Source organism: Suncus etruscus, chromosome 15, assembly GCF_024139225.1.
Source record: "Suncus etruscus isolate mSunEtr1 chromosome 15, mSunEtr1.pri.cur, whole genome shotgun sequence".
Lineage (NCBI taxonomy): Eukaryota > Metazoa > Chordata > Mammalia > Eulipotyphla > Soricidae > Suncus > Suncus etruscus.
In genome coordinates this window covers 20,817,511-20,844,654 of record NC_064862.1, presented here as the reverse complement: position 1 = coordinate 20,844,654, position 27,144 = coordinate 20,817,511, and the positions used below count along the sequence as shown (strand labels likewise).

Below are 27,144 nucleotides of genomic sequence, written 5' to 3'. Positions count from 1 at the left end.
TTAGCCACTGCTACTACCTTCCCGCCCCATCAGAGATCCTTTTAAACAATGTATTTTTCCTTTTCATTTATAGTAGTAAGACAACAATACGTTGTGTGAGAATTTATATCCCACTATCAGCATTTAAGAATGTTTTTAAGGGCCGGGCGGTGGCGCTAGAGGTAAGGTGCCTGCCTTGCCTGCGCTAGCCTTGGACGGACCTCGGTTCGATCCCCCGGTGTCCCATATGGTCCCCCAAGCCAGGAGCAGCTTCTGAGCGTATAGCCAGGAGTAACCCCTGAGCGTCACCGGGTGTGGCCCAAAAACAAAGAATGTTTTTAAGAAGCGTTGAAGAAATACAGAACTTTGACTCCCATAAAACCAAGTTTGCTTGACATTTTCCTTTTTTAAGGGGAACTAGATCATTCTAAGATGTGGCAGGATATTTCTCACTTTTCTATGTGGCTAAGTCACTCCTCCACTATAGTAATTTGAAGTGTATTTATACCACAGGTTGCCATCTAATACTGTTTTTCCACCTTCTTTTCCCTCCTAGTTACCTTTTGACCCGATACGCGGAGTCCCTAGGTCAGTATGCTGCTGCAGCCCAGTCCTGTACCTTCGCTCTCAGGTTCTTCCACTCCAACCAGAAAGATGTAAGTAGGAAAAAAAAAAAGATTGATTTTGTGTTTGCTTTGGGGCCACATCTGCCGATGCTGAGGCAATATTCCCAGCAGTGCTTGGGGGGACCATGTGGTGCTGGGAAGCGGATCAGGCCTCTGACACAGCAAAGCATGTATTCAGCCTAGAGAACTGTCTCCTTGGTTGCCCCCAGAACCCCACTTTTAATATTTCTTTACTGTTAACTAAACACCATTCGGAGGGCATTGTCTCTGTCATCCCTCCGTGGGGCCCAAGGCTGTATTGTAGGTATCCTTGGATGGTTGCTGACTGGACCAGGGTCATGTTATTTGGAGTTGGGGGGGGGAGGGCTCAGGGGCCACACATGGTGGTGCTTCGGTGCTGCTGGTTGTTGCAGTACTTAAGGGTCACTCTGGCTGGTGTTCGGGGACCATGCAGTGCTATGGATTGTACCCAGGCCTCAGGCATGCAAAGCCTGAGCTCCAGCCCTTAGAACTCTCTTCCTGGCCTGGTTTCACTAGAGGGTAAGGAGTCATGTGGTCGTTATGATGAGTTTAGGAGTCATGCAAAGGTTCATGTCAAAATTGGACCAAGTAGTCTTGATGTCTCTTGGATGTGTAAGTCTAGTTTTCTCTCTCTTTTCTGTCCTCTCCTCTCATTTTTGTGCTTTGTGCTTGGGGTGAATTTTGGCATTGGTTCAGGGGACCATGCAGTGCCTGGGATCCTGCATGCAAAGCGTGCGTGTGCTCAGCCCTCTTTTTTTGGGGGGGGGTCACACCTGTTTGATGCTCAGGGGTTACTCCTGGCTAGGCGCTCAGAAATTGCCCCTTGTTTAGGGGGACCATATGGGACGCCGGGGGATCGATCCTCGGTCCTTCATTGGCTAGCGCTTGCAAGGCAGACACCTTACCTCTAGCACCTCGCCGGCCCCGCGCTTAGCCCTCTGAGCTTTTGCGCTTTTTCTCTCACCTCATCGAGTCTCTCTCTCTCTTTTTTTTTTTTTTTTTTTTGGTTTTTTGGGCCACACCCAGTGGCACTCAGGGGTTACTCCTGGCTGTCTGCTCAGAAATAGCTCCTGGCAGGCACGGGGGACCATATGGGACACCGGGATTCGAACCAACCACCTTTGGTCCTGGATTGACTGCTTGCAAGGCAAACGCCGCTGTGCTATCTCTCCGGGCCCAGCCGAGTCTCTTTTAAGAGACTTTTCCAGAGGCTCCGAGCGTAGTCTTTGAGAGTTTATGGCTGTCAGGAATCTTTGAAGGCTCTGTGACTTGACGGCTCTCTGATACCTTTACACTATTCTGCTGTTTATAATCATTCTCTTTGCCAGCAGTTAGTGAGTACATGTTTCCTTAGATTATCAAACTGACTGGTTGCCAGACATTTCAAGAAACATGACTTTGATTATTTTTTTTTTAAAGTAGCAATAAATAAGTAGCTTCTGTGTGCCATTTGCAAGGATAGGGATTTGCCCCATATTTTTCACTGCAGACTTATTTTTGCTTGTCGGCTAAATGGAATTTTTTGTGGGAAATTCATGATTGCTAGACCAGGACCATGCATGGAGAGAAGAAGGTGTTTCTCCAGGGTGGTCACCACCTGCATGATTCTCCTCTTGTCCTTTTAAGAGCTGTTGCTCAGAACCTTCCATTTTGATGATCTAAGAGCAGAGAAGGAACCTGGCGAAGAAGGTGCTTCTTCGTTTCTTTTTTTAAAAGAAATAAAGAAACCTCTTTATAACTCGGTGGTGGATAGTATTTATTTATATCTGTTTCATATCTTTTTAGTAGTTGTGCTCAGAGCTTCTGGCTTGGTGCTTGGGGTCCCTCCCGGTGATGCTTAGGTAACCGGATGTGCTGCACACTGGGCCTGGGTGTCCTGTGTGCACACTGGGCCTCTGAGCTGTCTCCCTGAATCTCTTCGTTCTTTAGTGCCATAAACCAGAAGTCTGGGCAGAGGCATCTCAGAACATCCATGGAGGGTTGTTCTCAGCAAACCTCAGGGGACAGTGAGCTGCTTCTGATCAAAGAGAGAAGGAAGTATAGACACATTCACCAGACAACACATCTCCCACAACACACTCACCCATGACACGCCTACTCACAGAACACACTTGCTGTCACCCACAGAACAGACTCACCCACATCAAAACAAACCAATCCTGTGTATTGTAATCAAGTAAGGAGACTCCCCAGAGCCACTTGGAGAGAAGCTTTTTCCCCAAGGGCTTTTGTATCTGCTGTATTTTACTCCTGGTTGGTTGTGATAGGGATTTATCTGAGTATATGTTAACTTTATAAGTTTGTAGTATTTCATTGATCTGAATTAGAACTTGTAAATTATTTGCTATTTACTTGTAAATTTGACATACCCAACTGTGCTTAGGACTTATTCTAGGTGCTGTGCTCAGGGATCAGTCCTGGTGGGGCTCAGATATAGAACCTAGGACAGCCATATGCAAGACAAGGGTCCTACCTCCTTTACTTTCTCTCTCGCTTTTATTTTTATTACCACTAAGAAGAGGACATAATTACAGTAAGTGATTTGTGGGGAGACAAAAGGAAATCATAGTACAGCAAGTAGACCCTTAGTCCACGGATGCTGGATCCCTTTGTAGGTGTGGACCATTTCTTAGCAGTGTGCAAATAATCCTGTGATAGTATTAGAAATCACTTCTCTGGAAAGTTCAAGTGCTGTGCTCTGTTATTTTTATCCTTGGTGATTTGGAGATCTCCAAATGTGTTTTTCTTCAGTGACTGATGTATTTCCGTTCTTAATGAGCTCTTTAAAAGAAGACTTTAGTGTACACTCTGGTTTGCTTTTGTAAAGCTTTGTTGAGTTGAAGATTATATGTGGAAGGTCTAAAGAGGTCTAAACAGGGATTTTTTTTTCTGGAAAGGTTAGTGTCTGATGTCATCTTACTTCTAGTAGCTTTTTATAAAATAAGAATTAGGGCTAGATTTTCATATTTCCAAAAGTGTCGTATGTCTGTGCTTTAAAAATTCCCCTAAAAGTTTTCCCTCTATTAGGCATTCATGGATTCATGATCATTACTTAGTGGCAGATGTCCATAAATTTTTGCAGTATCTGACAGTGACCAGGGTTCATTTCAGGAATCCAGATAGGATCTCAGTCATTTATTTCTTTATAGCATAAATGAGTAGAAATAAGTACAGACATTTTCTGGAACTTGATAATCTGTCAAGTGTCTATGGCTGCGAGTTTTGCCTGCAGTTCTACTGGGGTCTTGTTTCTCGAAACTCTGACACCCTTTTCGCTTTGATCTGATTCTATGGGTAGTGGTTTCGGCCTGTCTTTTCTGTCTGCAGTGACACTTCATTACAGCCCTAACGGAGGACTCTCTAACACTAGACACCGGCACCTACACTGAGCCTTTTCACTTGTGAAAGGACTCATTTGCCTCTCAGTTGCCCTGGATTTTTCCATTTTAAAAGTTGTTGCCTTTTTTCTACAGAGGTATTCCATGTGCTACTCAAAATCAAAAATTGCTTCTACTTGGTCCCACTGGGGTTTTTCCTTTAATTGTAGCATTTTTAAAAATTTATTAATTGTTTGATTGATTGATTTCTGAGCCACACCCAATGGCACTCAGGGTTTACTCTTGGCTCTGCACTCAGAAATTATCCCTGGCAGGCTGGGAGACCACATGGGATGCCAGGAATCAAACCCTCCCAGGTCGGCCGCATGCAAGGCAAATGCCCTACTGCTGTGCTATCTGTCTGGCCCCTAACTGTAGCCTATTTTGGAAGGGTAATTTATAAGTTTGATCTGAATCTCCAACATCATACTTTTCTCCTCATTAACTGCTGGATGTGGGTTCCTAACCAGCTGGTTCTTTTCAAGCTTTGACTTCTATTGCAAAGGCTCTCAGTAAAGTTAAGCCTTGAATTGACTGCTTTGAGCATCCTGGCCTCCCCCCATGGGGCCGTACCTTTGTCCTTTAAGCAAGCTAGAAGGTGACTTGAACTTTTTACAGGTAGTCCTTCTTTAAACCTGCAGGATCACAAGTAATCTTTTTAATTTTCTTGTGTCCGTCCGTCTTTAATTTCTCCAGATACTGCAGGCAAACAGCTCGCCGAGGTGTCCCATGGGGGTTTAAAAGCCGCTTCGAATGCAGTTGAATTAGCGCCCGTGGCGCAACCCCGCGGCCTGAAATGAACCCTGCGAGGCTGTGTATCCGAGGGTACGTTGTTGACTATCGGCCTATTTTCCTACTGCGAAAATCATTTGGACTTGACTCAGATGGGGGCCCCGGGACTGGCTTTAGGGCAGAACCAGCTCTCAGTTCAGCTCTGTCTTTGGTCCAGAGATGGGTCTGATCCTCATGGCTAGGTCCAAGTCCAGAGAATGGTCTTTTCTGAGGCTTCTCTGGAACAGAATTTCTCTTTCGAATGCTCTGTCTTGCCTCTGTTCCTAGCATTTAGCGTTCCATATGTATTTAGTAGTGAGTCTCATTTAAGCACACATGTTGAGTGTTCTCTCTGTTGTTGATGGAATTTGCCAGAGGTCTTAGGTAGTTTGGAAGGAAAAGTCATGGTGTTTGTGAAGTCTTTCTGTCCTCAGAACCATAGAAAGGTCCGCAGTTTTCATGGGTCTTCTGTTTGGTGTTTTTCCTCTGCCCTGTGGTTTTGTACTTTAGTGCCCCATGCTTGGGCATCAGTTTTGGAAACCCAGTCCAAGAGCAGCTGTGGTTTTCTCTGAAGGAGAGTGTGTGGTAGTGGGGTGTGTTTAGGTCATGCGAATGGTTTGGGGATCCTTATAGAAAACAGAACTTACTTGAGATGCAGAAAAACATGGAGTATATCCCTGCCATAATGGCACATACCAAATTTTGAACAATATGGTGCAATTAAACCTCTAGTCATCTTAAATCGAAAGACACAGCTGCTGGCCGGAATGGTGGTGGCAACAGCAGATGGGTGTACATGATAATAGGAGCAGTAAAAGTACTCCTGACTCTAAATAGGAATGAAGGAAAAATAGACTTAAAAATTATTATTTTGGGGCCGGCGAGATAGCATGGAGGTAGGGTGTTTGCCTTCCATGCAGAAGGATGGTGGTTCGAATCCTATATGGTCCCCTGAGCCTGCCAGGAGCGATTTCTGAGCGTAGAGCCAGGAGTGACCCCTGAACGCTGCTGGGTGTGACCCCCCCAAAAAAAAAAAAAAACAAAAATTATTATTTTGATTTTGGGCCATCTCACAGACAATCAGGAATTACTTCAGGAGGGCAGGGGTGGGGGTGGGGATAGGTATATGCTACCAGATATCAAGCCAGAGTCTGCCACTGTACTATCTCTCCCATTCTCAAAAGAGATGTTAGAATGTTTTGGATTTTTTTTGTGGGGAGGGGGGGTCATACCAAGTGGCACTCAGGATCTAGTCCTGGCTTTATGCTTAGAGATCACTCCTGGCTTGCTTTGGGGGACTATATGAAATGCTGAGGATTGAGCCTCATTTGGTCATGTGCAAGGCAAGCACCCTAACCCTGTGCTATTGCTCCAGCCTCCAAATTAGACTTTTTTTTTTTTGGTTTTTGGGCCACACCCGGTGATGCTCAGGGATTATTCCTGGCTCTTTGCTCAGAAATCACTACTGGCAGGCGCGGGGGACCATATGGGATGCCGGGACTCGAACCACTGGGTCAGCGCTTGCAAGGCAAACGCGCTACCGCTGTGCTATCTCTCCGGCCCCCAAAATAGACTTTTAATAGCTGATATATTACTGTTCATCAAGAATTTTAAGAGACTAGATTCTGTATTTTAATTTAATTTGAGTGTTTTGTCTTGGTTGTAAAGGTTTGCTTTCATTGTGAAATATTCATACCAAGGTGATGTCTTTCCTCCCCAGACCTCAGAATATATTATTCAAGCTTACAAATATGGTGCATTTGAGAAGATCCCAGAGTTTATCGCTTTTAGGAACAGGCTGAATAATTCTCTTCATTTTGCACAAGTCCGTACCGAGCGGATGTTACTAGACCTTTTACTTGAAGCAAACCTGTAAGTACTGCCCAAATGCTCCAGAGGCGCCCAGGGATTAGAGTGCGTGCTTAGAGCCATGGGGTGGAGTTAGGGGGCCTCAGTTTGGGGGGGGGGGGAGAGGGGAGGGGGCTGGAGGAGAAGCAGCAGGAGGGAATGGGGTACACGGGAGCGAGCCTGGTCTGGTCATGACACTGTTGACACCTCCTCAGATAGGCCCCATGAAGCCACTTGCTTTGAGCATTATCACCGTCCCTTATTGGGATCTTTTAGGATCAGCTCCTGCCGTATAGCAGCCTAGCATGATCCATGCTACCGTATTTTCTGGCGTATAAGATGACTTTTTTTTTTTTTTTTTTTTTTGGTATTTTGGGCCACACCGGTGACGCTCAGGGGTTACTATGGCTATGCGCTCAGAAGTCGCTCCTGGCTTGGGGGACCATATGGGACACCGGGGGGGATCGAACTGCAGTCGGTCTGTCCTAGGGTCCGTTCTAGGCTAGTGCAGGCAAGGCAGACACCTTACCTCTAGTGCCACCACACTGGCCCCATAAGACGACTTTTGAAACAAAAAAAAAGTCAACCGAAAATCGGGGGTCATCTTACATGCTGAGTATATCCCGAAAAATGTTTCAATATGCCGCTAAACAAAAATTGTCTGAATATTGCCACAAAACGAATTTTCCAACTCAGTCCTGCACCAATCACTGCCAGGCTGCTCGGACCGCCTCTCTAACTCAGCCAATCCAAGCAGGCTTTTTATGCATGCAAATTAGACAATGTTCTGGACCCGAATCTACACTGTCTAAAGCCTGCTCAGATTGGCCAGAGTCAGAGAGGAAGTCTATTACAGTATAACCTTTGAACCTTTGCTTGTTGTGACTGGCTCACTGTGGTACATGAGCACAGGAACACATGCCCCACATGCAACACAGGAACGTTCTGTCTGATACAGCGAATATAGGTCTAAACCTATATATATTTTTTTTTTTTTTTTTTTTTGGGTTTTTGGGCCACACCCTGTGACGCTCAGGGGTTACTCCTGGCTATGCGCTCAGAAGTTGCTCCTGGCTTCTTGGGGGACCATATGGGACGCCGGGGGATCGAACCGCGGTCCGTCCTAGGCTAGCGCAGGCAAGGCAGGCACCTTACCTCCAGCGCCACCGCCCGGCCTCTAAACCTATATTTTTACTGCAAAATTAGGGGGTTGTCTTACAGGCCCGGTCATCTTATATGCCGGAAAATATGGTAGTTCTTGTTGGAGGGCCTGATCCACCCCCAACAAATGTTGGAACAAAGCAAACCCAGGAGGAAAGGTTCAGAGGCAGGATTATCCAACATCTAATGAGTCTACTGACATTCAGAGAGAAGACAGATGCACATACACTTGCATACACGACAGTAGTCAGGCAAGCAAGGAGGTAGGCAAACTCTTTCCAGACTTGATTTGCAACAGCATCAGGTTGGCTGGTAGATAGGTAAGCTGGCCAGCAGTCTGGTAGGTCAGCTGGGCCCTTAGGTCAACAGGCAGACTTTCCTTAAAACTTCCCTGGGGGCCAGAGAGATAGCATGGAGGTAGGGTGTTTGCCTTGCATGCAGGAAGGTGGTTTGAATCCCGGCATCCCATATGGTTCCCCGAGCCTGCCAGGAGCGATTTCTGAGCAGTGAGCCAGGATTAACCCCAGAGCACAGCTGGGTATGACCCAAAAAAAACAAACAAAAAAAACCCTCCTCCTCCCGAACTCCCTTTTATATCCTTGGTCCAACTGTCAGGAAACTACAGTTCGCAATTAATTTTTTAAACTTTATTTATTGATTGATTAATTGTTGGGCCACACCCAGCAGAGCTCAGGGGTTACTCCTGGCTATGCACTCAGAAATCATCCCTGGCAGGCTGGGGGATATGGCTGCCAGGAATTGAACCAAGTCCTTCCCAGGTTGGTTGCATGCAAGACAAATGCCCTATCACTGCTATCTCCCCAGCCCATGCAGTTCATAATTAAAAGGGAAGTCTGTTAACTGATTTATTAAATCAGTTAAAAGGGAGAGAAAGGGCTTATGACAGCTCTAGCTCACATTTTAAGAGACTTGTTTGTTTTTGGTGGGGGGCACACTTGGTGGTGCTCAGGTGTTATCCCAGCTCTCTGATCAGGGGACCACGTGATCCTGGGTTCAAATCACCGCCTGTCCCACAACCAGAGCATGCGCTTAGCCATTTGAGCTGTCTCTCATCTCAACTTTTACTTGCTAATGGTAAAGTTTTTTCTTCTTTCAAGTAAAACAAAGTCATGGATAAAATGTGGTTCATTTCGTGGCTTTTTTTTTTTTTTGTGGTTTTTGGGTCCACCCGGCAGTGCTCAGGGGTTATTCCTGGCTCCATACTCAGAAATTGCTCCTGGCAGGCACAGGGGACCATATGGGACGCCGGGATTCGAACCGATGACCTTCTGCATGAAAGGCAAATGCCTTACCTCCATGCTATCTCTCCGGCCCCCATTTCGTGGCTTTTATTCCCATTGAAATAATGCACAAATAAATTTTCGACTTTACAGATCAACCAGCTTAGCAGAAAGTATAAAGTCAATGAATCTTCGGCCTGAAGAAGATGACATTCCATGGGAATTCTTGCGAGACAACAGGGACTTAAATGTTTTCTTTAGCTGGGATCCAAAAGACAGGTAACTGGAACTGAACCCCAAGCTATTTATTTGTACAGAATTGGGGTAAATTGAGATTCAACATACAACTCCTCATCCCCCACCACAAATGAATAATGTGTTTGCTGTAATAAACATAAACTGGTGGCTGTTCAGACGAAGACAGTAAAGCTCTTCCCTGTGCTGGAATTACTGGCGATGAATTCCATCCTCTTTCACAGTTGGTTTGAGCTCAGATTCTAGAGGGATCAGAGACCATGTGCCATACAAAAGGTCAGATCTAGGGGCCGAAGTCAACAAAACCAAGTTTGGAGCTCTGCACTGGTGACATTAAAGGACATGGGGATGGTAGACCATGCTGGAGGGACGCTGTTGCTTTGGGGGTGGGTGAGGGTGATAGTACACACACAGGTGAGAAACTACTCTTAAAACATAGTCTTGTGGGCCCGGAGAGATAGCACAGCGGTGTTTGCCTTGCAAGCAGCCGATCCAGGACCAAAGGTGGTTGGTTCGAATCCCGGTGTCCCATATGGTCCCCCGTGCCTGCCAGGAGCTATTTCTGAGCAGACAGCCAGGAGTAACCCCTGAGCACCGCCGGGTGTGACCCGAAAACCAAACCAAAACAAAACAAAACAAAACATAGTCTTGTGAATGGCAACTTTGCCTCAGAAAAAACTAAATTAAGAAAAAGATTGGGGGGGCCCTGGAGAGATGCATGGTGGTGGGGCGTTTACCTTGCGTGCAGAAGGACGGCGGTTCGAAATCCCGGCATCCCATATGGTCCCCTGAGCCTGCCAGGAGCAATTTCTGCGCATAGAGCCAGGAGTAACCCCTGAGCACTACCGGGTGTGACCCAAAAACCAAACAACAAAAAAAAAAGATTGGAGCCAGAGCGGTGGCACTAGAGTTAAGGCATCTGCCTTGTGCACGCTAGCCTAGGACAGACTGTGGTTTGATCCCCCGTTGTCCCATATGCTCCCTCCAAGCCAGGATCGATTTCTGAGTGCATAGCCAGGAGTAACCCCTGAGTGTCACTGGGTGTGGCTCCAAAAAACAAAAACAAAACAAAAAAGATTATAGGTAAGTGTGCTGCTGAGTGCAGTGTGTGGCCGGCCCCTGCTTTTTTCTTTGTTTCTGAGCCACACCTGGCAATGCTCAGGAATTGCTCCCTGGACAGTTTCTCAAGGAACCATATATGGGGTGCTGGGAGTCGAACTTGGTTTGGCTACGAACAAGGCAGATACCTCTCTCTGCTGTGCTATAGCTCTAGCCCCAGTATCTATCTCCTCTTTTGAGATGGGGACTTTCTTCCTTTCCTACTTTAATACTGGGATGTTACTGTGGTTTTCAACACTATGTAGAAGTCTATGTTCTCTCTTGAATCTCTCTTCCCTCTTCCCCTCTCTCTCCCCCCCTCTCTCTACTCTGTAGAAGTCTATGTTCTCTCTTGAATCTCTCTTCCCTCTCCCCTCTCTCTCCCCCTCTCTCTCTACTCTGTAGAAGTCTATGTTCTCTCTTGAAACTCTCTCCTCCGTCTCCCCTCTCTCTCCCTCTCTCCTTTCCCCTCTCTTTCCCCCCTCTCTTTCCCCCCTTTGTTTCTCTGTCTTTCTGTCTCTGTCTCTGTCTCTGTCTCTGTCTCTCTCTCTCTCTCACACACACACACACACACACACACACACACACACACACACACACACACACACACGGCTGTGAGAAGAGATTACTTCTGGCAAGGCTCAGGAACATATGGAATATTAGGGACCAAACACAGGTCAGTCACAGGCAAGGCAAGTACCCTATCTGCTGAATTATCCAGCACTTTTATTACTTAAACATAAATGATAAGGATATTTATATGTTCTATTGGAAAAATGTCTCCCGGGGCCGGAGAGAGAGCATGGAGGTAAGGCATTAGCCTTGCATGCAGAAGGACGGTGGTTTGAACCCCGACATCCCATATGGTTCCCCAAGCCTGCCAGAAGCGATTTCTGAGTGTAGAGCCAGGAGGAATGCCTGAGTGCTGCTGGGTATGACCCCAAAAACCAAAAAGAAAAAAGAAAAATGTTTCCCGTAGGACAAATGGTAGGTTATCATTTGCAGTTTTGTCCTCTGAGGCAGAGGGTCTCCCACAGGTGCTGTTCAGGTCTGTAGTGCTCAGGCCCTCCAGGGCACATCCAGTAGTGCTTAGGGGACTGTGGTGCTAGGACCGCATGTGGGTTGGACACTGCCAGGAAAGCTCCCTCACCCCTGGACTAGTCGTCCAGTCCTCCCTTCCATGTTTGGATGCCAAAACAGGCCTTGGTTGAATCAGGTCTGGGAAATGGAAAAGCAGGGACCACCTTAAGGTAATGACAGCCAACTCTAGGAAAGATTAGGGGGGGGCCGTCGGTTCCATTCTGATGGGTGTTTGGGAATGTTTTTCTTGTAGGGATGTTTCTGAAGAGCATAAGAGACTCTCTCTGGAAGAGGAAACCATGTGGTTGAGGATTCGCTCCTTAACGCTGAGGCTGCTCAGTGCACTGCCAAGTCTGGACCACCCCGTGGAGTCAAAGAACTCGGAGAAGACTACCGAGAACGGTGTGGCCTCTGGCATCGACATCCTCCGTCTGCTCCTGCAGCAGCTGGAGGCGGCGCTGGACAAAGGAAAGCGGTTTCTAGAGAGGGAAATCCAGGTACCCTTGATGTGCGAGCTGCAGGGAAAGGTGGTGACTTTAGAAATAGGAATTTGGGGCCCGGAGAGATAGCACAACGGTGTTTGCCTTGCAAGCAGCCGATCCAGGACCTAACGTGGTTGGTTCCAATACCGATGTCCCATATGATCCCCCGTGCCTGCCAGGAGCTATTTCTGAGCAGACAGCCAGGAGTAACCCCTGAGCACCGCCGGGTGTGGCCCAAAAACCAAAAACCAAAAAAAAAAAAAAAAAAAGAATTTGTGGGTATGTCACTTGCCTCCCATGATGACCTGGCTCCACTCCCCATGCTGTCTTCGCCCACTTCCCCACACTCCCTAGTGTGATCTCAGGACCCCCATTCTGGCACTTGGGTACCAAAATTAAAACAAAAAGACAAAAACAGGAATTTGTGGGGCTGGAGAGATAGCACTGCATTCAATCTACCTATGTTTGATTACTAGTATCCCATGTGGTTCTCTAAGCACCACCAGTATTGTTTCTGAGTGTAGAGCCAGAAGTACCCCTGAACATCACTGGGTGTGGCCTATCAAGAAGGAATCGGGGCTGGGAGTAGGGGAGTGGGGCACGTGTTGGGGCCATACCTAGTAAGCTCAATGAGGCTTACTCTTGGCAGACTGAGGGGATCATTTGGGATGGTGGAGATTGAACACACGTCAGCAACATGCAGAGCAAGCTCCCTCCCCGCTGTACTAACAACTCCTAATAACTCCATCCCCGAAATAGGAATTTGTGCAGGGTGAATAGTAAAACAATATACCCCTTTCTGGCATTTATAGGGCAAAGTATTTAGAGAGATTATAAATTGCACAAGCAGGGGCCGGCAAGGTAGCGCTAGAGGTAAGGTGTCTCCTTGCAAGCGCTAGCCAAGGAAAGATCGCGATCGCGTTTTGATCCCCCGGCGTCCCATATGGTCCCCCAAGCCAGGGGCAATTTCTGAGCTCTTAGCCAGGAGTAACCCCTGAGCATCAAATGGGTGTGGCCTGAAAAACAAAACAAAAAAACAAAACAAAAACAAATAAAAAATAAAGAAATTGCACAAGCATCCTCAGTAAGAAAGAATGGAAAAGCAGAATGATGTTCTTAATAACTATGAACAAATTAACAGTATATTTCAGTGTTTAGAATTTAGTTTTTAACTGACTACTAATTGATTATTAGCCTATTTTCTTATTTGGCCTGGTTTCAGGTAGACATAACACGTTTCTCTTTGTTTTTCCAGTATCCTTTCCTTGGCCCTGTACCTACCAGAATGGCTGGATTTTTCAGTTCTGGCTGTGCCCTCTGTCAGACCAGCTCTTTTTATCTCCTTAGTGATATTTATGAGCTGGATGCCAATGGCTTAGGTAAGTGCACATTTGCAGCAAGGTTTTAATCAAATCTTTGTCAGTGAGAGAGAGCTCATTAAGTGTGTCCAGATAAAGCCACTTTGCCCTGGAACACTTCGGAATGGAGTCCAGAGGCTGGACTTAATACAAGTGAAAGTACAAGCGCAGATTAAAAAAAATGCTGGAGGGGCCAGAGAGATAGCGTGGAGGTAAGGTGTTTGTCGTCCCCCAAGCCTGCCAGGAGCAATTTCTAAGTGTGGAGCCAGAAGTAACTCCTGAGCACTGCCGCTGTGACCCAAAAACCAAAAACCAAAAACAAACAAACAAAAAATGCCGGAAACCCTTAAGGAAATCCTTTTCCTTATGGAATATCACTTGTTAGGTCCAGAAGTTGAAGTGTTCATCGATTTGTTGAAGTATTGTTGGATTCGGATTTGATTCTTTACTTAAGGTGAATTCCTAAACTTCGTGGAAGCGAGTGATTTCCAAAAGCTGTCAAACCAGGAAGAATATATATATTTCCCCCCCCCCCCCCCCCCCCCCCGCCCGCACTCCTGTTACAAGCCAGCCGAAGAATATATCTTATTGGCCAGTATTTTTCATCTTGGGCCATGTTGTGGGCTCTTAAAATATTCCAAGAGGAGCATAGGTGAAAATCACCCAAATAGGGTCCACAGCATGAGACTAGTGGTTACAGGAAGGAAGTAAGGTAGGACAGGACGGGACTGGCATGGTGGTTTTAGGTTGAGGGACCTAGTCGGAGACTGGTCTGTTTTTGAGTGATAAGTCTTGGAGGGCAGCCAGCTGTCTTGGTCACTTAGAAATCCTAAGATTTCTCTCTCCTAGAGAATGTCAGCCAATGCTTTGGCCAGAAAGATAGCCAGCATATTTCTTCAGAAAATATCATAGTTCTTTCATCTTTCTGCCTCAGCAGTGGAGTCTAGGCCTTAGGGTCTTAAGAGGAAAGAGCATGTCTTTGTCCGAGTTGCTTCAAAGAGTGGAGCTTGTGTTCATCTCACTAAAAGCCTCCAAGGGCCATGTTCCATCGGGAAGCAGTGGCCAGGGCCCTCAGCACTCCTGGGAGGGTGCTGTACCCCTCCCCTGCTAAAAGATTTTATTTTAAGTGATATTTGAATCAAAAACTTTGTATTGTTATTTTATTCTAGAGGATACAACGGAGATCCAGGATCGAGTAGAAAATAGGCTAAAGTCTTTATTAGAACAATTAAAAGGTAAATCTTTATTCTCTGGATTCCATATTGTATCTGATTGTCTGATATTAATTCATTTAAAACTAAGAATTTACAAGGTGGGGTTGGGGGGGGGGAAGAGAGGGAGAAAACAGGAGGTGAAGTGCTTGCCTTTTATGTGCCCCGCACCATGCAGGAGGAGTTAGAACTAATCAAGTTTTAGCTTTTTGCTTGTGATTTTTGGTTTGGTTTGCTTTAGTTTTTTTTTTTTTTTTTTGGGGGGGGGCTACATTTGGTGGCGCTTCGGGGTTATTCCTGGTTGTGCTCAGAAGTCACTCCTGGCTGGCTGGGGGTGGGGCGGGGCCCATGGGATGCCAGGGATGGAGCCTGGGTTGGCTGGGTCCAAGGCAGTTGCCCTACCTTCCTGCTGTGCTATTGCTCCAGCCCTGGAAGGTGGTATATTATTGTGAAACAAACTTTGGTTCTTGCACATATTCAAGGCATAACGTCTTAACTCCTGAGCAAAGTCCTTAGCCCCATCATTTATATTTTAAAGATATCAGAGCTTTTTCAGTGTTATGAAAACACGTTTCTTTATTTTTGTTACTTAATAATCCCTAGTGATCAAACCTAGGAATTGTACTCGTCTCGCTTCTGCCCTTTAATGGGAGAGATCTCCGGCCAGCAGCTTTCTCTCAACCAGGACAGAAGGTAGAAGGCGAATACAAATAATTCGCAAGTGTTAAGCTCTTTTGTGAACACCTAGAAAATTAAGCCGTAGAAGTTAATAAAACGCTCAAGCTGAGTTCCTGTCAAGAGGCTTTAATGATGGAGCAAGCAGAGTTTTTATGCCCTGCTTCAGTGGGAGGAGCAAAAACATAGGATTGAAATTTAAACCAATCAGATTTGTACAGGTACAACGATTTTAACCAATGGGAGCAGACACATTTTGATGGCGGGAAGGATAAGGAGAAACCTGGCAGGATGGGGGGAGGGGAAGCAAATCCTTAATAGATCTTACAGTTTAAACCTTACAAAAACCTATCTATAATTGCGTGTATGAGAGCAGTTACAAAAAACAGGTTCCATGGAAAGATTTAAGGAATCTAGTTAAGCCAGATTCTCTGTGGTGAGCTAAATTTATTTGCAGGGTTCTTTTGGCTCAGGGCTATGCAAACTTATGGCTTGAATCAGGCAGCGGTGAAAAATCCATTGAATATGTGGGTGTACGGTCGCCCACAAGGAATCTCACATGGAAACCATTTATTCTATAACTGTCCAGCAATTGACCTTTAGCTGAAGCCCTTCCCAATACCTTTCTTTATTTCATTTTATTTTATTTTATTTTGGTTTTTGGGTCACACCTGGTGTAACTAGGGGTTATTTCTGGCTTTGCACTCAGAAATCGCCCCAGCAGGCTCAGCGGGGGCATATGGAATGCTGGGGATTGAATTGGTTTGGTCCTGTGTTGGCTACATGTAAGGCAAACATCCTACCACTGTACTAACCCTCTGGCTCCAATACCCATTTTTTTTAAAGGTCTTAAAATAGGGGCCGGGCGGTGGCGCTAAAGGTAAGGTGCCTGCCTTGCCTGCGCTAGCCTTGGACTGACTGCGGTTCGATCCCCCGGTGTCCCATATGGTCCCCCAAGCCAGGAGCAACTTCTGAGCACATAGCCAGGAGTAACCCCTGAGCATTACCGGGTGTGGCCCAAAAACCAAAAATAAATAAATAAATAAATAAATAAATAAATAAATAAATAAATAAATAAATAAATAAATAAAGGTCTTAAAATAGATATTCTTCTGGTGCTAGAGAGAATCCAAGGTTCATGCCTTGGATGTGGTCAGGTTTGATCCTCAGCACCCCATATGGTTCTCTGAGCACTGTTGGGAGTGATCCCTGAACATCGCTAGAAGTAAGCCCGAGCACAGCTGATGTGTCCTCCTTACCCCAAACCAAAAACCAAAACAAAACAAAACATTTTATTCAGGGAACTGACTAAGTGGTAGAATATTGGCTTTGCATGTGGGAGGCCCTGGGATTGATCCCTGACTGGACCAAAAAATATTTGGAAAAGATCCATTCTTTGCTGTTTGTTTCAGTGTGGGAGAATACAAGGGCTTCTCAATTAGTCTTGTAGTTTGCTTATTCTTTTTTAGAAAATATAACGGAACTTATATTTTTGTTTTCAGATGTCTTCACTAAGTGTAAAGGTGACCTTTTAGAAGTTAAAGATGGTACCTTGAAAACACACCCCGCGCTTCTAGAAAATCTAGTCTTCTTTGTTGAGGTGTGTTTTTTGTTTTCTTCCTTCAAATTTTTATTTTCCTTAATTGTATACGGGTTTTCTAAAATAAATACGTTGTTGAGGGGCTGGAGTGATAATAGTATAGCAGTTGGGGCACTTGTCTTGCAGCCAAACTGTGTTCACTCTCATTTCTTGGCTACCGATAGGGTCCTTCAAACCCACCAGGATTGATGAGTGAGCAAAAAGTCAGAAGTAAGCCCTGAGCACCACTGGGTGTGGCCCAGAAATAAGTAAAAAGAATTTTTGGATAGTATGCCTAGGAGTTTGTTAATTTCTTTCTTTGGTTGGATTTTAGTTTGTTTTGGGGCCACACCTGGCAGTGCTCAGTGACTACTCTTGGCTTTGTGCTAAAGAATCACTTTTGGCAGTGCTCAGTGGACCATACAGGGTGCTGGGGATCAAACCTAGGTGAGCTGTGTGCCAGGCAACTACCCTACTTGCTGTAATATTGCTCTGGCCTCTGACTAGGAGCCTGGGTCCTCTCCCCTCTTCCCTTTCCATTCCTTTCCTCTCCTCTCCCTCTCTTTTTACTCTCTTTCCCCCTTCTTCCTATCCTCCTTCCTTCTCGTTTCCTCTTTTCTCCTGCCCTACTTTCTGAATCACATCTGGAGGTGCTCAGGGGTCACTCCTTGGCAGTGCTCAGGAGACATTATCTTATCTTGTGCCAGGAATCAAACCCAGCTTAGCCTTATACAAGGCAAGCACTCTATCTGCTATACTGTATCTCTGTGGAAATGGAAAGGAAGGAAGTTGGCCAGGGATGTGAGTTGGTGGATGGTTTAAGACTGAAAGAGTCAAAACAAAACAAAACAAAAAGGGGCCCGGAGAGATAGCACAGCGCGTTTGCCTTGCAAGCAGCCAATCCAGGACCAAAGGTGGTTCGAATCCCGGTGTCCCATATGGTCCCCCGTGCCTGCCAGGAGCTATCTCTGAGCAGACAGCCAGGAGTAACTCCTGAGCACCGTGGGTGTGGCCCAAAAACCAAAAAAAAGAAAAAAGACTGAAAGAGTCAGAAGAGGATAAAGACAAGCCTGTTGTGATCATATTAGGAAGGTGTGGCTCATGTAAATTAAAGAGATTGGAGCCAGAGTGATAGCACAGTGGGGAGGGCATTTGCCTTGCACTAAACTACCCTGACCTGGGTTCCATCCCAGGATTCCTTTTGGTCCCCGAGCACTGCCAGGAGTGGTCCATACTGCTGGGTGTGGCCGAAAAAAAAAATTAATAGATGTGAAACTGAATGAATTTGCATAGAACTGTCAGAATTTCTTGCTTTAATCTATTACCTTTAACTGATCCCAGTAGTAGATATTTTGATTTATTTAGTCCTTATTGGTGAATTTGCAATTTTCTCTTTCAGACTATTTCTATTATCCTTTGGGTATCTAGTTACTGTGAGAGTGTCCTGCGACCGTATAAACTAAATCTACAGAAAAAGAAAAAGAAGAAAAAAGAAAGCAGCCTTGTCATGGTAATGAAATAAGACTGAGTAATGATTGTCTGTGTGCTGCTGTTTCTTTTCACTTTGTTGCCTGTTGCAAGACCCTATGCTCCACACCTGCTGTTTATCTTCATTTCTCATCCCCAAAGGCTGTGTTTGTCTTTGTGTTTTTGCTCACACCTGGCACTAGTTAGGTGGAGGACCATGGGGGACTGAGATTTAAATCTAGTTTTTCTACATGCAAAGCACATGCTCCAGCCTCTCTGAGCCTCTCTCTGCATTCTCATGCACCAGGTTGTCAGACACCTGCAGGTCTGGGGTACTTTTCCCCCCTGATTTATACTCACTGTGTGAGGATGTTGAACCTCTTGAGTAAGGTGCTCACCTCACTAGTTGATTGGCTAGATTTCCCCCCAGAGGTGGAGTCAAAGTCCTGGGGTGGAGAGCGCATGGGGAGGGGTTTGAATTATATAACTGGCCCACTAATATGATTTTGATTTAGTTTTTAGTCTTTCAGCTACACCCAGGGTTGTTCAGGCTTACTCCTATTCAGGGTCACTCTTGTTGGACTTTGGAGCCCAAGTGGGGTGCTTCAGATCAAAATCAGGTTGGCCGTATGCAAAGGCCTTATCTGCTGTGCAATTACTCTGGCCCAGCTGTTCCTATTTTATATTTCCTAAATAGCTAATTATCCCAGTAGCATTCATCTATTTGAAGCACTTTGAAATGCATCATTTAAACATCTTGATACACTTTATATTCAGTCTGCCTTGAGACTTGATTCTCACACATACAGTTTCTCTTTACTCCCAGAATTTTCGTATCTTGTCACCTGCTATGCTATTTTCCTTTTTTGTTTTCTCTTTTTTTTTTTTTTTTTTTTTTGATTTTTGGGCCACACCCGGTAACGCTCAGGGGTTACTCCTGGCTATGTGCTCAGAAGTTGCTCCTGGCTTGGGGGACCATATGGGACACCGGGGGATCGAACCGCGGTCCGTCCAAGGCTAGCGCAGGCAAGGCAGGCACCTTACCTTTAGCGCCACCGCCCGGCCCCTCCTTTTTTGTTTTGTTTTGGTTTTGGGTCACTCCTGGTGGCACTCAGGGGTTACTCCTGGCTTTATGTTCAGAAGTTGCTCCTTACCGGCTTGGGGGACCATATGGGATGCCGGGAATTGAACCAGGGTCAGTCCTGTGTTGGCTTCGTGCAAGGTGAACTTCCTACCGTTGTGCTGTCACTCCTGCCCTCACTGCTATTTTCCATCAGAACTTGACGATTGCATTTTTTGTTATTAATAATAGTCCCAAATGAAATAATAGTTCCATAATTTCTTTTTTTAGGGGGGGGGTTTGGGCCACACCCGGCAGTGCTCAGGGGTGACTCCTGGCTATCTGCTCAGAAATAGCTCCTGGCGGGCACGGGGGACCATATGGGACACCGGGATTCGAACCAACCACCTTTGGTCCTGGATCGGCTGCTTGCAAGGCAAACGCCGCTGTGCTATCTCTCCGGGCCCGTTCCATAATTTCTCACCTATTTTGTTTGGATTTGGTTTCTGGACCACGCCCAGCAGTGCTCTGGGGTTACTCCTGGTTCTGCACTCAGGGTTCACTTCTGGTGGTGCATGTGGGGACCATATTATAGGATGCTGAGAATCAAACCCGGGTCCACCAAATGCAAGGCAAACACCTTTTCCCCTCTCTGCCGTACTATTGCTGCAGCGTCCCCTTCTTTATTATTTAAAAGAACTACCACTCGGGGCCGGCGAGGTGGCGCTAGAGGTAAGGTGTCTGCCTTGCAAGCGCTAGCCAAAGAAGGACCACAGTTTGATCCCCCGGCATTCCATATGGTTCCCCCAAGCCAGGGGCAATTTCTGAGTGCTTAGCCAGGAGTAACCCCAGAGCATCAAACGGGTATGGCCCGAAAAACAAAACAAAAAAAAAAAACTACCACTCTTGAACCAACTGAAATATTTTCAGTTTGCTATTCTTCAATTTTCCAGAGTGAAATAAAAACATCATAGAAAAATTTTGTCATTGTTGAGGTTCGCATTTGGTGGCAATTAAATCACTTTGGTTTAGAGACCGTCTTAACATCTGGAACTATTTTGTTTCGTTTTGTTTTGTTTTGGGTTCATACCCAGTAGTGCTCAGGGGTTACTCCTGGCTCTGCATTCAGAAATCGCTCCTGGCAGGCTTGGGGGACCATATGGGATGCTGGAATTCGAACCACCATTCTTCTGCATGCAAGGCAAATGCCCTACCCCATGCTATCTCTCCAGCCCTGATCTAAAACTATTTTTTATTGATCCTTATTAACTGTGAATATGGCATCAAGTAACTTGTGACAGCATAGCGTTAGTGGCTTCTGTGATGATGCATGCATGGTACATACACCCAGTGCTCTCTCATCTGTCCAATCTTTTTTCCAGCCACCAGTCTTTACCAGTTTTCAAGACTATGTCACTGGGCTTCAGACTCTGATTTCCAATGTTGTGGATCATATTAAAGGGCTTGAAGCACATCTAATTGCACTTAAACTTGAAGAACTTATTTTAGAAGACTCTTCTCTCTCACAGGTAAGAGGATAAAGGGGATCCCCAGTGTTGAATGTAGATGCTCTTTTCATGATCACGAGTTTTCCGTTTGCCATTCTCTCTGTAGAGCTCTTCTGACCGAAAGTTGTGTATGATAGTTTTTTCTTGTCTTAGTAGCAGTTGGTGATGGGTTATTTCATTCTCTAGTATTTCATTTTGTTGGTTTTTTTTAAAGCCCTCTGTTGTCTTGGAAAATATAATTTGCACATGGAAAGAACATTCGAAGGGAGGCCAGAGCTATATCACAGTGGGGACGGCTTTTGTCTTGCATGCAGCCGACCTGGGTTGGATCCCAGGCACCTCATATGGTCCCCTGAGCCTCTCAATAATTTCTGAGCATATAACCAGGAGTAACCCCTGAGCACTGCTGGGTGTGGCTCTAAAACCAAAAAGAAAAGATAAAGAAGAATGAAACAATATACAGTAAAAATGCCCCCACTCTTTGTAACCCAGCTCCTCCTGGAGTTTCCAAGGCTTTGTGTGGTTTTGTCTGTTTGTTTATCATTCAAACCTAACAGAGTTCAGAAATTACTCTTGGCAATGCTCAGGGGATTATACGGGTTCTGGGGCATGAACTTGGGTCAGTCATGTGTAAGGTGTTGGCCCTTACATAATAGTGTTTCTGGGTGAGGTCATTTATCTTTTTCATACCCTACCCTTCACCATTTTGAGGGCTAATGGGGCGTGGTGCTCAGCTCTGATCTCTGGGGTTTGCTTCTGGCAGTGCTCAGGGACCATTGGTTCTGGTTATTGAACCCAGGACTCTTGCATGCAAACCTGCATTTGCTTTGCTGACCAACTCCCCTAGTCCTGCTCCCATAGTGACACAAATGACACGAGTTCGTCACTGTCGTGTACCGTCTTTGCCTTTTTGCACTTCCGATTCTAGGAGAATATGAATACTTAAGAATACTTAAGATCTCTTTATTTTCTTTCTTTTATTTTTGTGGGGGGGATTGGGTCACCACTGCCAGTACCCCAGGAATTACTCCTGGCTCTACTCTTAGAAATCACTGCTGAGGCTCAGGGGTTCATATGGGATGCTGGGGATTGATCTTGGGTCAGCAGCGTGCAAGGCAAAACCTATCTTCTGTGCTATCACTCCAGCCCTTCATTTTTATTTATTCCTTTGGTTTTAACTCCTGGAAGAGATAGGGGGAGCATCCTGGGTGCTGGGAATTGAACCCCATCAGCCACATGCAAAGCCGGCACCCTCCTATCTTTCAGGTTCCTGGGTCTAAGGTTTAGGCACCAAGAGCTGAGAAGGAGCTGGAGAGGAGAGGGCTGTGTTGAGTCCTGCAGATTCAGCGCCCAAGGCTGGGGATTGGTCTATAGGCCGGCAGAGTCCGCAGTACCCAGTGCCTGTGTGTGGGTGACCTGCACTGGGCAGTGAGGACTGGTATTTGGTGCTTCCTCGAGAGAAATGATATCCCTGTAGTGTTCTGAAGGCTTCTCCTTGACCTTCCTGCTCACACTTACATGTCTCTAGCACTGGCTCTGTCCTTTTCTGTTTGTTTGTTTGTTTGTTTGTTTTTGGGTCACACCCGGCAGTGTTCAGGGGTTATTCCTGGCTCCATGCTCAGAAATTGCTCCTTGGCAGGCACAGGGGACCATATGGGACGCCGGGATTCGAACTGATGACCTCCTGCATGAAAGGCAAACACCTTAACTCCATGCTATCTCTCCGGCCCTTTCTGTTTGTGTCTGTGTTCAGGGCTCACTCAGCGCTCTGTCTACTATACCCTCTCCCCGGCCATGTTTGTACACTCGCGATCTCTTTCCCCGCTCCTTTTCTCTACCTCTCCCCCTCTCCTCTGTCTCTCTTCTCCTACTGTACAGCTCTGACATCTGGTCATCAGGAGCACTTGCCCTTCTCTCACTGGTCTTTGCCCCTTCTGTTGTTCACACACCGGCTGCACTTAAGCCCTGCACCATACCCTGGTCCCTAGAAATAGTGACTTCGAACTTTCTCTGCCTTTTTTTTCCTTGAATGATAGCTAGTAACCAGGAATCTGGTTTTCTTCTTCATCACTTGTAACAAAAACTACTTGAAGGAATGATGCTAAAGCAAAAGGTTCTCAGGAGCAATTCGAGGTTTTTTTTTTTTTTTTTTGGATTACACCCAGCAGCGCTCAGGGGTTATTCCTGGTTCTATGCTCAGAAATCGTTCCTGGCACACTCAGAAATCGCTCCTGGCAGGCTCGGGGACCATATGGGATGCCGGGATTCAAACCACCGTCCTTCTGCATGCAAGGCAAATGCCTTACCTCCATGCTATGTCTCCAGCCCCGCAATTTAAGCTCTTACAAACATCTTAGGAGATGGAACATGTCTGTTCTGTAGCTTGCACTGAGACTAGATGATGGGCTTAACCTGTTATCTGAGGAACTAACCCAGGAATGTTTGTTCAGCCACACTAATTTTTGTTTCCTTTGTAGGAGGAGAAAAAATTTTCAAAGACTGTGCAAGGAAAGGTGCAGAGTAGTTATTTGCACTCACTTCTAGAAATTGGGGAACTGCTGAAAAAAAGACTTGAGACCACAAAGAAACTGAAAATTTAAGGAAGTATGAACTCCAGGCATTGATTTTACAACTGAAATGACATCATCTTCCCAGGCAAAAAGCTCCATCTGATTGACCATCATTTTAATCTAGAACTCCCTCATAAAATGCATGAAGGACTTTGATTGTGAATTACTTTTTTTAGGTATTAAATGTATACATCTGATTAAATTATTGTATATAAACCAGAAGCAGAACCCTCACTGGGGTTTGACCACTTTTTATACATGTTCATACGCATATGGCAGCCACAGAGAACCCCACTTTTCTCCTTCACCCCACTGCCAGAAGCTCTGGCTGGTGTGGGGGAGGTGTCCCAGAAAAGCAGAAAAGTTCCTAAACAAAAGCATCGACCTCAGAGCAGCTGAACGGCCTGGCCATTTCTCTTGCAGCAACAGGCATTCGACCAGGTCCAGGGACCTCAGAAGGCCAAAGTGGAGCAGCCCCTGGCTGGGAGCTGCTTTTTCCTCAGAGCAGCTGTTTTGAGGTTTCCTCAGCTGCTTGGTTCCTGCAGCACCCAAGGCAGTCGGTAGCCAGAGGGCCTCTGAGGCAATTGGGCTTAAGCATCAGCCACCACAGGCACTCCTGTGGAGGGCCAAGACCTTCCATCCTAGGTCCTGGGAGAGTTGGGTCGCAGGTGGCCTCTGTCATTTCAGCTCGCTGGAAGGGAGCAGTGCAGGCTACAGAGAAGCCTGTGAGGCTTCCTTGCCACCGTACACCCACATGAGGAAGATGGGAATCACTGTTTGAAAGGAGAGGTGTACATACTTGGTGCAGGCAACTCGAACACCGATGCCTGGTTTCGTGGGAGATATATATATATTATATAATATATGTGTGTATGTGCTTTTACATACATATTTTCAAGCATATGTGTGCTTGAAAATAAAGATTTAATACTTTAGCATTTTTTAAGGGGCGGGCTGGGAAGGAAGAAAATGTATAGTATGGACTGAACTTAGTTTTAGGCTGGCAAAAGGAATGTTGTCATCCATTGGGTTTTGAGGTTCAGTTGTAACTGAAGCATTCTATCAGGCGATTACATTGTTCATCTCCAGCTGCCCCAAAAGTACAGCTTTTTCCAGAGGTTGGTCTGACGAGAAAAAATAAGATGCTCTTGAATATATTCAACAACTTAAACAGTTGCTTTGATCATCCTTTTTGCGTTTGTTCTTTTGTTTTTGGACTCCGTTACTCAAGTAAAATTGAATGATTCTATAAGAGCACAGAAATGAGATGGAGGAGGCAAACCCGGAGGTTTATTTTTGAAGACCATAAGGCTCTCGCTAATTTACTCTACAATGAAATGTGATGCTTTTTTCCTTTTAAATGAAACAGAGTTCTGGAAAATCTATATGCAAATTTCACAAGTATTCACATTTTGTTCCTTCTCAACTTCCTACCAAACTTACATGACTTTTCAAATTAAGGCTACTTGGATCCTAGGGGACTGGGACACAGTGACAGTAGGTAGGACTCTTGCCTTGCACACAGCTGACCAGGGTTTGATTCCTGGCACCCAAAATGCCCCCCAAGCACTGCCAGGAACCCTGAGCAGCACCGAGTACAGCCCCAATACAAACACAAAGCCCAACTTGGATCTTAGACCAAGTCATTGCGAAATGTTATTTTTGATATAAAATGGTAGGGACAACGTGTCCACCCCATTCCAAAAAGAACTCCCTGAATGAGATGAATTGGAAAAACCTGGTTGATCCCGATCTAATTTCATACAACGTAGCATCTGTTTCTAAATCCATTGTTTATTTCGATGGAACTTTGTGATGGCATGTATTGTTGAAATGATGTTTCTTGGAATATTCAGAAATACTGTACATAGAAATAGAAATGCTCTTTGAAAAGTCTGTCTGCTGACTGTTCCATGTAGCATATGAGTGTGTGCCCCCCACTAGCCTTCACGCTCAGGTCCCTCCTGGACCTAGTCTCACTTAGAAGGCACCCAGAGACGCTTTTGTTTTTATTAGCAAACAGTTTTTGACATGGAGGTTATGCTTCATTTGTTCCTTGCTTATTGTCTCACGAACTGTTGCATTTCCTTTAGATCCAAACTCTTTGAGGTAACTGGGGTTTGATTTTTAGGGGTTTGGTTGGATTTTTCTGTTTTATTTTGGGGCCATACCTGCCAACATTTCTGGTTACTCCTGGCTCTGAACTCAGGAATTACTCCTAGTGGTGCTTGGGAATAAACGGGATGCTGGGGATCAAACCTGGGTTGGCTGTGTGCAAGGCAAGTGCCCTCCCTACTATATTATCGCTTCAGCCCCTCAAGAGAATTGTGTGTAAAAGATGAAATTATGCAGAAATGGCCAATATCGTTTATTGATCTTTTCTCTTGGCAACTGTCATGCACTATAAATTGTGTACAGTGGAATAATATACGTATATATGTATATATACATATATATATGAGTGAAAAAAATACCCTCTCTAGCAATTATATGTCATTGCTATTTGAAGAAAATTCCCAAATAACCCATTGCTGCTGCTCTTGTTTTGGTCTGTGTGGAAATTAGTATTTAAAGAAAAAAATACCTGACTACTGTTTACAGACTGAAGAAGTAATTGCTTTTTATACTACTGAGATCCTAAGTTAATATCTCCAAAGCAAACGTTTAGTTTAGATCATTTATCTGGTGTGGATAAAGGTAGAGGAATTTTTAGTGTTCTCCACATAATGGAAAATGTACAAATGCCTAGCTGTGTTCCCATCAATTTTGTATATTTTCATAATTTTAATGTTCAAAATTGCATTATATTTTGCAATCACTGTTCAATTTGGATGTCTTTCATTTTAACTTTTAATATAAAAGGGGTTTCAATGTATCTATGGCCTTTTTATTGAAACTCTTATATGGGAAGTATCTTAATTTTTCTTCAGAATTAAGCGAAGCTTATCAAACACTTTAAACTAGGTGGGTTATTTATATAAACACATTTAAGTCAGCATTTCTCCCTGGTTCTTTGGGGGGGGAAGGTTGGGCTGGGGCCACACCCAGTGAAGCTCAGGGCCTATATGGATCTGCACTGAGGGGTCTCCTGGTGGTGATTTGGGGACCATTTGAAATAGCAGGCATCTGACCTGGGTCAGCTGTGTGCAAGGCAAGTGCACTGTACTATCTTTTCCAGCTCCTGTGCCTGGTTCATTTTTGTTTGAATTCCTAGAAGGTTGTTTTTTTTGTTTGTTTGTTTGTTTGCTTTTTGGTCACACCAGTTGGCACTCAAGGGTTACTCCTGGTTCTGCACTCAGAAATCGCTCCTGACAGGAGTGTCCTGGGTTGGCTGCCTGCAAGGCAAATGCCCTACGCTGTGCTCTCTCTCCAGCCCCAGAAGTTGTGGGGTTTTTTTTGTTTGTTTGTTTTGTTTTTGGGCCACACCCGGTGATGCTCAGGGGTTACTTCTGGTTCTGCGCTCAGAAATCGCTCCTGGCTTAGGGGGACCATATGGTACACCTGGGGATCAAGCCATGCTCTATCTTGGGTCAGCCACATGCAAAGCAAACGCCCTACCACTGCACCACTGCTCCAGCCCCAAGAAGTTGTATTTTTTATTTATTTATTTATTTTTGGTTTTTGGCCCACACCCAGCTTTGCTCAGGGGTTACTCCTGGCTGTCAGCTCAGAAATAGCTCCTGGCAGCCAAGGGGGACCATATGGGACACCGGGATTTGAACCAACCAGCTTTGGTCTTGGATCGGCTGCTTGCAAGGCAAACACCGCTGTGCTATC

At 45.4% G+C, this 27,144-nt stretch overlaps 1 protein-coding gene across 1 annotated transcript in view; it reads left to right on the top strand.

The window, feature by feature from the left end:
* Nucleotides 1–26,242, top strand: part of NAA25 (N-alpha-acetyltransferase 25, NatB auxiliary subunit) — a 58,313-nt gene extending 32,071 nt beyond the window's left edge. The window contains exons 15-24 of the mRNA XM_049789333.1: nucleotides 536–635; nucleotides 6,495–6,646; nucleotides 9,178–9,303; nucleotides 11,711–11,954; nucleotides 13,195–13,318; nucleotides 14,467–14,532; nucleotides 16,686–16,783; nucleotides 18,162–18,272; nucleotides 20,672–20,818; nucleotides 23,275–26,242. Of these exons, the coding sequence (XP_049645290.1) occupies nucleotides 536–635; nucleotides 6,495–6,646; nucleotides 9,178–9,303; nucleotides 11,711–11,954; nucleotides 13,195–13,318; nucleotides 14,467–14,532; nucleotides 16,686–16,783; nucleotides 18,162–18,272; nucleotides 20,672–20,818; nucleotides 23,275–23,397 (1,291 nt within the window). The 3' untranslated portion in view covers nucleotides 23,398–26,242. The remainder of the gene's footprint in view (nucleotides 1–535; nucleotides 636–6,494; nucleotides 6,647–9,177; nucleotides 9,304–11,710; nucleotides 11,955–13,194; nucleotides 13,319–14,466; nucleotides 14,533–16,685; nucleotides 16,784–18,161; nucleotides 18,273–20,671; nucleotides 20,819–23,274) is intronic.
* The last annotated feature ends 902 nt before the right edge of the window (nucleotides 26,243–27,144 follow it).